General features: G+C 64.8%; 1 protein-coding gene across 1 annotated transcript; it reads right to left on the reverse strand.

Annotated features, from left to right (window-relative positions):
* Positions 1-309: 309 nt before the first annotated feature.
* Positions 310-10,412, reverse strand: Gata5 (GATA binding protein 5). Its single transcript, XM_042699539.1, has 6 exons — positions 9,899-10,412; positions 8,491-8,666; positions 2,690-2,815; positions 1,824-1,911; positions 1,489-1,613; positions 310-1,265 (listed from the first exon to the last, which is right to left on the reverse strand). Exons 1-6 carry the CDS (start codon positions 10,410-10,412, stop codon positions 1,110-1,112), a joined length of 1,185 nt encoding a protein of 394 aa, XP_042555473.1. The 3' UTR covers positions 310-1,109.
* Between the last annotated feature and the right edge of the window lie 512 nt (positions 10,413-10,924).

A 10,924-nucleotide genomic window follows, 5' to 3' on the forward strand; every position in this document is an offset into this window, starting at 1 on the left:
ACGGGGAGCCGCTCTCCCCACAAAGGTCCTATCCCGAGACTGAGCTGAACGTGTGGCTCTAAATGGGAGGTGCACTAGGGGCCGGCTTGCCGCTGTGCTATCGTGGGATGGCAGTATTCAAAAGATTGCTAAAATCATGGTGACGGAATTGTTTGTTTTTGTTTTAAAGCACTGTAGAAGGCATCACATTTTAAAAGTCCATGTTTCTGGCTCCCTTGGACAATCATGTCCTGCTGGAGAAAGTTAGCAATCAATGGGTGTAGCCCCCAAGGACGCCCCCTTTCCTCCCCTCCCTCCGCATCCCCGGCATCAGGTCCTCCGCAGCTAAGCTCCAGCCCAGAGACAGAGCTGGAGGACCAGGCTGCTGCGGGAGGGGTCTGCTGGGAAAGCAGCCTGACTGACAGTCCCAGCTGAGCTAGCTCTGAGGCCCTGCCACCTCCACTGCAACCCCCAAACTCTGCGTGGGGCTCAACAAGGCCTGCAGATGCTTTCTGCTACCTGCCAGCAATGGTCACGGCAAAAGGGTTCTATCAGAACAAGGCCCTTCACGGCCTTCTCTGGAATAAACATCGAAATAAATACACAAGTTCATGATGATTGCAAGGTGGACGGCGTTCCCTTGAGGGTGATGTCCAGTTCTGTGTGCAACCTGCACACATGCCTGGCCCTCCTGACCCTTTGAAGGGCCAGCACTCTGCACCATGGCTCCCTCCAGCCAACGTGGGGACCTTGGGGTTCGAGGAGGCCTGTGTCCACCCCTCACCTTGTTGCCTTCCTTGCCTCGGGTTTTGTTTTGCTTGGACACCTACCACAACCTGGAACAGTGTGGATGGTGAGCGGGAGCAAGAGTTCAAGTGGCTGAGGGCAGCAGAGAGGCTTCTGCAGGGCTTGGGGAGCCCCTAGCTGTCCATGTGGGCCGCAAGCCCTTTCCTCAACCATCTTCTTGCTCTGGTTAGTTCACAAAGTGCCACGCTGTGGAACTTGTGGCTCCTTTGGGAGGTTGGCTCTCCCGTGGGCCTGGTGGTCTCTGCTGTGCTGGAGTGAGGCAGGTGCAGGGGTGGATGTGGGCTGCTCTGGGGATGCTGCACCAGTGCTAGTTTGACGGGGTCCTAGGCCAAGGCCAGAGCACACCAGGCGTCCTGGCGCGGGGCCCCTCCAAGGCCGTCCTGAGGGCCCAGGGCTGTGGATGGGAAGGCAAAGTCCTCGGGCTCAAACTTGAACTCCAGGTGGCTGGGGGCCAGGGGGTCCTCCACCTGGCCGGATGCCTGCAGGGAGGACCGGGTGTTAGAATGCAGAGGTTGCACTGGCATCCCAGCGCGGTGAGCCTCCACACGGGGCTCTGGCTGCAGCCGCAGCAGGCTCGTGGGAAGGGCGCCACACTGGTGGCTGAGGCTAACTCCAGGAAGGGCCCCTGGGGTTCCCACCAGGCCTGGGTTGGCCAAGAAGTCAGCCAGGGTTCTCTGGGGCCCGGCCACAGGTCCTTGTTACCTGGGAGGTCATGCTGGGCCCGGAACACGTGGGGGACGCCAGGCTGGCCTCTGTTTTCAAAGTGGCGGCTGAGCTGTCTGTGCTGGGGACGGCAGACGGGGAAGCTGTCATGTTCGCTGTGGATCCTGGGAGGAAGGGGGTGGGGGTACTCACAGAAAGCAGATGCCAGATCTGGCCACACTTCCTGCCACGTGGCCCAGGGAGGTTTGGAGACTCCTTGGGATCACACAGCAAGCCCGGGGTGGGGGCTGGCGTGGCTTCCTCCACTGTGCTCACCCCACTCACCACAGCTAGCCAAGGCCCCCCCCGAAGGCCGGACGCCACGCACTCCACACCTGAGGAGCCCTTGGTCTTGGCTGTGTTCTTGGGCTTCCGTTTCCGCGTCTGAATACTTTCTTTTTTCATTGCCAGTGGCCGTGGCACCTGGAAGGAATGTGGGGTAGGGGGAGTCTGCTCACTTAGTCCATGCTTACCCCTGGGGCCCCCTCCCCCAGAACGGGTCCTCCTGGACTCCTGGGCCTGGCCCATCCTGAACAGCCCTATCTGCTCAGTGTCACCTCTGGGGCCACGTGGGCTCGGGCACAGGGGGTGTCACAGGGACAGACCAGGGTGTCCGGGGCTGCCAGGTGGCATGGCTGTGTCTGTCTGCACGGTGGGCGGGGCAGTGCCTGCTGTCAACAGGTGCACAGCCACCTCGGCCAGGCACCCAGTAGCCCTCAGCCACCTGCCTGCCCCCCGCCAGGCACCCAGCAGCCCTCAGCCACCTGCCTGCCCCCCGCCCCTGGGAGCCCGCCAGGCACCCAGCAGCCCTTAGCCACCTGCCTGCTCCTCTGCCCCCGGGCGCCCGCCAGGCACCCAGCAGCCCTCAGCCACCTGCCTGCCCCCTGCCAGGCACCCAGCAGCCCTCAGCCCCCCGCCAGGCACCCAGCAGCCCTCAGCCACCTGCCTGCCCCCTGCCAGGCACCCAGCAGCCCTCAGCCCCCCGCCAGGCACCCAGCAGCCCTCAGCCACCTGCCTGCCCCCCCGCCAGGCACCCAGCAGCCCTCAGCCACCTGCCTGCCCCCCCGCCAGGCACCCAGCAGCCCTCAGCCACCTGCCTGCCCCCCGCCCCTGGGAGCCCGCCAGGCACCCAGCAGCCCTCAGCCACCTGCCTGCCCCCGGCCCCCAGGCGCCCACCAGGGACGCGCTGGCGCCCACTCACCCCGTGCAGCTTCATGTAGAGGCCGCAGGCGTTGCACACCGGCTCGCCCTCCGCGTTGCGCCGCCAGAGCGTGGTGGTGGCCGTGTGGCAGTTGGAGCAGCAGAGGCCACTGCGGCGGGAGGAGGACTGTAGTGATGGAGCCAGTGTGAACCCCGGCCAGGGACCGCGGCGCCTGGGCTCGGGGCTGGGGAGGGGCTGGCTGCCCCTGTGAGCAGCGAATGCTGACTGCAGCGGAAAGCACGGAAGCTAGACTCAGGACTGACTGGCAGCTAAAGGGGCTCCACACCAGGGCGGGTGGGGCATTTAGAGTCCATGAGGTTGCCAGTCCTGCCTCTGACCGGCTGAGGACATGGTCTCCCTGCTCCTCTAAGCCCTCCAGCCCAGGACAGGTCCCTCCGCCTCTCTGTCTCTGCTTCCCGCTGGTAAAGGCGCGTGGGCCTTCCACAGTGGGCTGTGGCGCCCCAGCCATGAAGACACAGACATGTGGCTGTCATTTTTCTGGCCTTTCACCTACCCTGCATGGCTGGGTGGGGGCCTGGAAGGGGCCTGTGGCTTTGGGGTTCTGCTTCCACACATACCATATGGGGGAGTAGAACCCCAAAGCCACAGGCCCCTTCCAGAGGCCAGACCCAAGGGCAAGCTCACGGCTTGCTGTTCCCTGGGAACACTCTCCCTAGCTCCCCAGTGGATGGGGCCAGGCCTCTGTCCCCAGCAACCAGTGGACGGGGTGGTGGTGGATGGTGTAGGTGGTGGTAGATGAGGGTAGGTGGTGGTGGACAGGGTGGTGGTGGATGGGGTAGGTGGTGGATGGGGTAGGTGGTGGTGGATGGGGTAGGTGGTGGATGGGGTAGGTGGTGGTGGATGGGGTAGGTAGTGGATGGGGTAGGTGGTGGATGGGGTAGGTGGTGGTGGATGGGGTAGGTGGTGGATGGGGTAGGTGGTGGTGGATGGGGTAGGTGGTGGTGGATGGGTGTAGTGGTAAGGGGTAGGTCGTGGTGGATGGGGGTAGAGGGAGGTTGATGGGGGGGTAGGTGGTGGTGGGTGGGGGTAGAGGGAGGTTGATGGGGGGTAGGTGGTGGTGGATGGGGTAGGTGGTGGTGGATGGGGTAGGTGGTGGATGGGGTAGGTGGTGGTGGATGGGGTAGGTGGTGGTGGATGGGGTAGGTAGTGGATGGGGTAGGTGGTGGATGGGGTAGGTGGTGGTGGATGGGGTAGGTGGTGGATGGGGTAGGTGGTGGTGGATGGGTGTAGTGGTAAGGGGTAGGTCGTGGTGGATGGGGGTAGAGGGAGGTTGATGGGGGGGTAGGTGGTGGTGGGTGGGGGTGCATGGTGGTGGACTGGGGTAGGTTGTGGTGGGCGGCAGTAGGTGGTGGGTAGTTTGGGGGTAGATGGTGTCAGGTCTCTGCTCTCAGCCTCTATTCTACCTTTGTGTGCACTGCCCCCTGGACAGGGTACCAAGCCATGCAGAGGTGCTGTGTGCCCACCCGGCCCGTGGCTCCCAGCAAAGACTGACCCCTGTGCCCAATCCCACCAGAGCCCCCAGACCTCCCAGCACTGCGGCCTCCAGGATCCTGAGCCATGGGTCTGCTGGGACTCTGGGATCTAGACCTAGCAAGATGTTGGTGGCTCATGCTATAATCCTAGCTACTGAGGCTGAGATCTGAGGATCGTTGTTTGAAGCCAGCCTAGGCAGAAAAATATGAGCAATCCTACCTCTAATTAACCAACTAAAGGGCAGAAGTGGAGCTACAGCTCAAATGGCAGAGCACGGCCTTGAGCCAAGTGAGACCAGGGCCCTGAGTTTAAGCCCCAGTGCTCCCACGGGGGAAAACACCCCAAACACACAGACCTCGGCAACAAGGCTGGAGCTGCTGCCGCCCCAGGCCCAGCCACCTGCCCAGCCACGTCCCCAGTACAGCTCTGCCTCTCCTCTGCCTGGCCCTGGACCACACCCTGACCACGTCCGTCCCCGCTGCCCAGGCTGCAGATGAGGTGGGCTGTTCTCCCCACAGAGCATGATGGACACAGCCATGTCCCCAGCTGACTGGCCTGGCTGTGGAGACCCTCAGGAGTCCACTGACAGTGAGAGGCTTGGCGCCTCAGCCAGGGCTGCAGGCCCAGGCCCTCAGCGCACTGGGACAATCGGCAGCCAGTCCTTTGTTAGGCCGTCCCCTGCCCAGCTGGGGACTGTTTACGCAGCTGAAATCCACACCTGTTGGGTGTTCTGAATGTGACTCACGCAGGTCCCACTGCGGCCCCCACCTCCTGCAGTCTCCTTAGAGCGAGGAGAGCCACAGCCAGAGGTCCCTCTCTCCCTGACCCAGCCTGGGCCCCCAGGCACTTCGACACACATGCGTGTGTGTGCATACGCATGCCTACCTACATGCACACCTACAAGGGCGTGTGCATGTTACCCCAAGCCCTGCACAGTTGCCTGTTGCACACACGGAGCTGGTGCAGGCATGCAGTGCTCATGGGACAGAAAGCTCCCGGGGCGGGGGAGGGGGACGACAGGAAAGTCCGAAGAGACCTTTGAGTCTTTCTACAGCGACTGCTTTACTTCTATAAAGTTAAGGGCATGAGGGAATAGAATAGTCTCAGAAATGTGTCCTCACCTATCTCTTCCTGAACCTCACAACGGCTGTCATCTAGGAGGGAAACTAAGGCTCAGAGGTGCTGAGGGTCCAGAGCAGAGGGGGGCCCTGGTAGAACTTCCCCCTCTGCTGAGCACTGTGGGCGTACTCCCAACCCCCACCCTGACGAGGCCGCTGGCAGCCATCTGTCCACAGGGCACCCAGGCTGGCTGCTCTCAGGCCGCCCCACGCCAGGCCTCTCCTGGCTGCCTTTCTATTTTTTTTTTTTTTTAAGATGTTCTTTTTGAAAGAAGTTACTCTTCACGTCCAGCTCATCCAAGCCAGAGCCTTACCAAGCACCGGCCTTGTGTACATCTGAAGCTTCCACATAAACCATACGGTGAGCAGGCACCCTGGCTCTCGCCTGCAATCCCAGCGACTCAGGAGGCTCAGATCTGAGGATCAAAGCCAACCTGGGCAGGAAAGTCCGAGAGACTCTTACCTCCAATGAACCACCAGAAAACCAGACGTGGCGCTGTGGCTCAAAGTGGTAGAGCACTAGCCTTGAGCAAAAGAGCTCAGAGACAGTGCCCAGGCCCCAAGTTCAAGCCCCATGACCGACAAAAAGAAGTCAGTATGGTGGGTAGGGTGGATGTGGGCAGCACAGCCATGTGGTACTGTGGAGGGAACGGGCTGGAGGCCAGCTTGGGGGGGGAAGCAGAGGTGGAGCGCCAAGGGCAGAAGCTGTGGGTCACGGGGGTCTCTGCTATTGAGGGGCTCCTTTGAACCTGGATGGTCTCCACGAGCGGCGGGCACAGCCAGTCAGGGCCCTGGGCATGGGTGGGGGTCTCCGCGGTTCAGCACACAGCACACATTTAGCCGGCAAAGCACTGTGCTTGCTGCCTGAGGGCCAGGGGGCTTGCAGTGTGAGTCTCGAGGAGCGCAGGGAGAACTTGGGCTGAGTGAGCCTCGAAGGCCGAGCCGTCAGGGGCCAAGCTTACTTGCTGGCCCTCGTGACACTGGAGCTGGCACTAGAGTGAGCCTTGGGCTGCACACCTGCTGCCCGCTCTGGCCGTGGCTGGTGGGCTCTGGGCTGCAGCCGAGGCTCTGGTGCTCAGGGCAGTGGGCCTTGTCTGCGCATGGAGAGGGGGGTGCACTGCACAGCAGAGGGGTGTGGGGGGTCCCAGGGCCACTGTGGTGCTTGTCCCCACAGATCCCAGGTCTAAGGTATGAGGCATGCAGGAAAGCCAGGGAGCCTTGGTGCGGGGGAGGGGTGGGGTGGAGGGTGGAGGAGGGGAGAGGGACGCAGAGCGGCTTTTTGTCCCTTTCCCGTGTTCTTCTTGGTGACATGCCTACAATACTTATCATCATCCAGGACAGGTTTCTGCTGAGCAGGGGTCTGGCCACACCCTATGGTGAGTGTGGCTCAGCCGTGGGAAGTCTGGGTGAGGTGCTCCAGCCCAGACCCACAGCCCAGGGCCGGGGGCCCAGGGTCTCAGACTCTCAGGGCATCTATATCAAGCCTGGGCAAGGACAAGGGCTTAGCTCCCTGAGCTTTGTGGGGCCCCAGAGCTAGTCAAGGAGACCCCAGCTTCTCCCGGGAAAAAAGGGGAGCAGGGAGCACCCAAAGGCCCCGCCTGGCAAACACATCCTCAGCCTGTTCCATGACCAGGGCTGGACTAGGCCTGGATCCCAGGCTGCCGGGCGCTCCACTCTCCAGGGCCTGTGGTCCTGGGGAGGGGCAGGTGGGCAGGGATGCCTGGCCCAGGAAGCCTTCCCAAAGCTCCACCCCAAAGCCAGCCAAGACCTTCCACCAGCTCCACCACCTGTCCACCGAGGTCTCTACAGCACAGCATGGGACTGCTCCCAACCGTCCTGCTTCCTGCAGCTCTGAGTCTGCCACCCTGGGCTGTGGCTCGGGCAGCCCTGAGCAGGGCTGGGCTCTGCCTCTGCCTCCACGCTCAGCCTGGGGCCCCGGGTTTTGGGTGTGGTGTGCGTGTGTGTGTGTGTGTGTGCGTGTGTGCGCGCACGTGTGTGTGTGTGCGCGCGTGCGTGCGCATCTCTGTGAGGAGACAATAGCTATCTCCTGACCCTCCTGCCTGCTGGTTCATCCTGGTGCCTGGTCAGGGACTGGAATGGCAAGGGGGGAGGTGGACAAAGCCGAGGGGGCAGGTCTGCGGCCTGGGGAGGCTATGCCGGGCGGTCTGGGGTTCAGTCTCACAGGATCTGCGCCAGCTCTCTGTCCCTTTAATCCTGTTTCTCTCTGTGATGGTCACTAGGAAGCCGGACTAGGTGGTACTCACGGGGAGTGATGCGAGCAGATCCCCTGGGGAAGGGACCGGAGGGTGAAACAGGGTGTAGGGGAGCCCTCCCGGGAGAGACGGCTGGTGTCTGTGTGTCCAGCTCCTGCTTCCTGCCTGCCTCCTCGTGCTCAGCCAGGCCGGCCCCCAGCACAAGGTACCCCCGAGTTGCGGCCAAGGACCAGAGCGGGCTACACCCCAGCCCCGTCAGCTTCCCACCAGGTGCCTCGGGCTCACACCCCTACAGCAGAGGGCTCTGGGCCCACAACAGCCCTGCACAGGCTGGAGACCGACGGGGGCCACCACTGACCCGGTAACTCAAAAGCTCCTTTGTACACTTGAGTTAAGGGTTGGCCTGTGAGATGCTACAGCACAAAGCTTCTTGACCCCTCTGCCTGGGGCCTGGGGGCCCCTTGTCTCCCCAGCCCCACGCACGCACGCACGCCAGCAGGAACCGAAAGTGAAAACAAGTTCAATCAATAAGGAAGGGAGCCCCCTGAGGCCTGGTTTCCCAGAGACCCCTAAAAGTATGGGAGGAGAGTGCTCCCCAGGGTCGAAGGCCCGAAGATCCTCTCATTTAGGGACTTAACACGCACAGCAAAGCACCCCTCATCTCTGCTGGGTTCCATCCCCAGCCTGGCACTGGCCAGCCCGCGGCCATCACGGCCCAGTGACAAGGCTGTGCCCTCTGTGGCTGAGTGCTGAGCAGCCTGGCAGCACTGCAGGCCCCAAGTTCCGGGGCTGCTCAGGCTGAGCACATTAAGAGACCCTGCCTGCTTCCTGCTTCCTCCGCCATGCCAGGGGTCTTGGGCTGCCTGGGCTTTCTCCTGGACATGAAATCCCACCTCACTCTGGGGAGGCCTGCGGGAGCCAGGCCACCCCGTGTCCCCCCCCCGGCCCCCCAGTCCCCGCGCACGGCAGCACTCACCAGCCGCTTCTGTGGCCGCACTAGCGGCCTGTTGACGCCGTTCATCTTGTGATAGAGGCCGCAAGCGTTGCACAGGTAGTGGCCGGTGCCGTCGCGGCGCCACAGCGGCGTGGACAGGGCCCCGCAGTTGACGCACTCCCGGCCCTCACCCGGGAACTCCTCCAAGAAGTCGGACACTGCTGGACGAGCAGCCCGTGAGTCCCGTCCTGGGCGGCTCCCGGGAGCCAGGGGGCTGCGGGCTGACCCCTCCTGCCTGTCCAGTGCCTGTCTCATTTCCCTTTTTCCTTTTATTCGTAGAGAGAGTTGCTGCTTTAATAAGGTAGCCAGAGTGTGAATAAACTGAACTTTAGAGATGGCCCCGGCCTGAACCAGGGGCTGCACACCCATCTGTAGTTTTAACCCGCTTGGGAAGCAGAAATGTCTCCCCTGGAGAAGGGAAGGGACCAAAGGGCACTGCCCCATGCCACTATGTCCCCTCCCTGGCCCCCTAACTCCTCCTGCACCTCCTCTGCAAAGTGGAGGGGAGGTGGGTTGAGAGAACAAGATCTAAGAAGGGCTCTGGTGGCCTTACTGTCAGCTTTGTTGTGGTCACAACCACAGGACAGCACAGCTTCACCCACACCAGCAGGGTGAAGGGCTGCTCAGCCCCTCCAGGCCCAGCCAGGCGCCAGCGGTGCGGGGCGGGGGCGGGGTGAGGATCAATCATCACCCAGCTGGGGGTGGGCGCCAGGCATGGGCCTGCGCTGGGCGCCTGGGCCAGGGGAGCCAAAAGGCAGCTAAAAAGCGGGGGACCAGCAGCAAGTCCCCCACCAGCCCAGGGAGGCTCAAGCAGAGGCGGGGGCCTCGGAGTGGAGACTGCTGCTTAAAATACTCAGAGACCGGGTGGAGCAATTGCCCGCTCCACAGGCCTGAAGCGGAAGGCCGGAACGCGCTCTCCCACCGAGCCACCAGAGCCCAGCCTGAGACTGGACGCAGGTTTTCTCCGGCAGCCTGCTTAAACAAGCCAGTATCCATCTACACCTTCCTCAAAACCAGTTCCCAACCGCACTCTCCCAAGAGGCACAACGGAGCGTGCTGTTTTGGGTTTAGTTGGATGAAAAGGCGGAAGTGAACGAGCTCTCTCGCTCCTTCCTTCCTTCCATTCCTTCCTTTCTCCTTTCCTTCCTCTCTCCTTTCTTCCTTTCTCTTTCCTTCCTTTCCTTCCTTCCTTTCCTCTGTCCCCTTCTCCTCCTCTCCTCTCCTTCTCTGTAGTAATGCTAGGAGAAAACCGGCCAGGCGGCCTCCCCGCGGGCACAGCCTTCCACCGGAGCTAAGGCCACCAAGAGCGGCCGGCCGCGGGGAGGGAGCGCGCTTCGCAGGGAGCGGGTTTGGCCCCGCGCGCCCGCGCCCGTACTCAGCCCGTACTCACCGAAGGCCGCCCTGCGGCCCGCGAGGGCGGCCGGGTGGCCCTGCAGGCCGTGCAGCCCGTCGAGGGGTCCGGCGGCCCAGGACGGAGCCACGTCGGGGCTCCCGTAGGCCGGGTAGGTCGTGGGGTACGAGGCGCCCGCGGGCCGCCCCAGCGCCGGGTACGGCTCCCGGGGCAGCAGCGACCCCGGGTAGGCGGCGCCGTCCCGGGGCCCCGCGCCGCCCCCGCCGCCGCCGCCGGGGCCCGGGGAGCCGTGCGCGAAGGGGAACGCGGGGGCCCCGGGCGGCTGCGCGCTGCCCGGCCCGAAGGCGGCGTCCGCGGGGCCCGCGGGGGCCCAGGCCGCGTGCGCGGCGAGCGCGGGCGGCTGCGGGCGCGGCTCGCAGCCCGGCAGGTAGGGCAGCGCGGGGGGCGCGCGCGGCGGCGCGAACATCGGGGCGCCGGCGCCCGGCAGGAAGGCGCCCGGCTCGGCGAAGGGGGCCCGGCCGGGGCTCGCGGCCAGCGCCAGGCGCGGGTACATCCTCGCGCGGTCCTGCCCTGCGGGGAAGAGCGGCGGGCGTCGCGGTCACCGCGGGGCGCGCGTGGCGCCCGCCTGGGGCCCGGCAGGTGCGGCCTCCGGCGCGCGCGGCGGGCGGCGCCCGGCGGACCCGGGGCCGACGGGAGGGCCGGCCCGGAGCGGCGGGCGCTGCGTCCCGCCGCGGGGCCCCCTCCTCCGCGGCCCGGGCCCGGGGTGTCGGGCTGCTCGCGCGGGGCGGCGCGCGCCGCGGCGTGGGGAGCGGTGGCCGAGGCGCCGGGCCGGCCCGGGGCACTCACCGGGGCAGGGCCGGCGCGGCGCCCGCCGAGGTCAGTCGGGAGCGCGGGGCCCGGAGCCGGCCCGGGGCGGCTCTGCAGGGGACTGGGGCGCCCGGCCACCCCGCGCGCCCCGCCCCGCGCGCCTGCCCCTCCCTCCCGGAGGCCGCCCCTCCCTCGCCGCGGGGTCAGCGCCCGGCTTGGGCAGGGGTGCCACGTGACCCGGGCGGGCCGCCGGCGGCG

Source organism: Dipodomys spectabilis, unplaced genomic scaffold, assembly GCF_019054845.1.
Source record: "Dipodomys spectabilis isolate Male_0828 unplaced genomic scaffold, ASM1905484v1 ptg000257l, whole genome shotgun sequence".
Lineage (NCBI taxonomy): Eukaryota > Metazoa > Chordata > Mammalia > Rodentia > Heteromyidae > Dipodomys > Dipodomys spectabilis.

Excerpts from the sequence above, each read along its gene's own strand:
- Gata5 (XM_042699539.1), bottom strand. The coding sequence starts at position 10,412 with ATGTACCCGCGCCTGGCGCTGGCCGCGAGCCCCGGCCGGGCCCCCTTC. Across the intron at positions 1,614-1,823 it reads CAAGACCAAGGGCTCCTCAG|GATCCACAGCGAACATGACA; the intron begins GTGTGGAGTGCG and ends CCTTCCTCCCAG. Across the intron at positions 1,266-1,488 it reads GGCCCAGCATGACCTCCCAG|GCATCCGGCCAGGTGGAGGA; the intron begins GTAACAAGGACC and ends TCCTCCCTGCAG.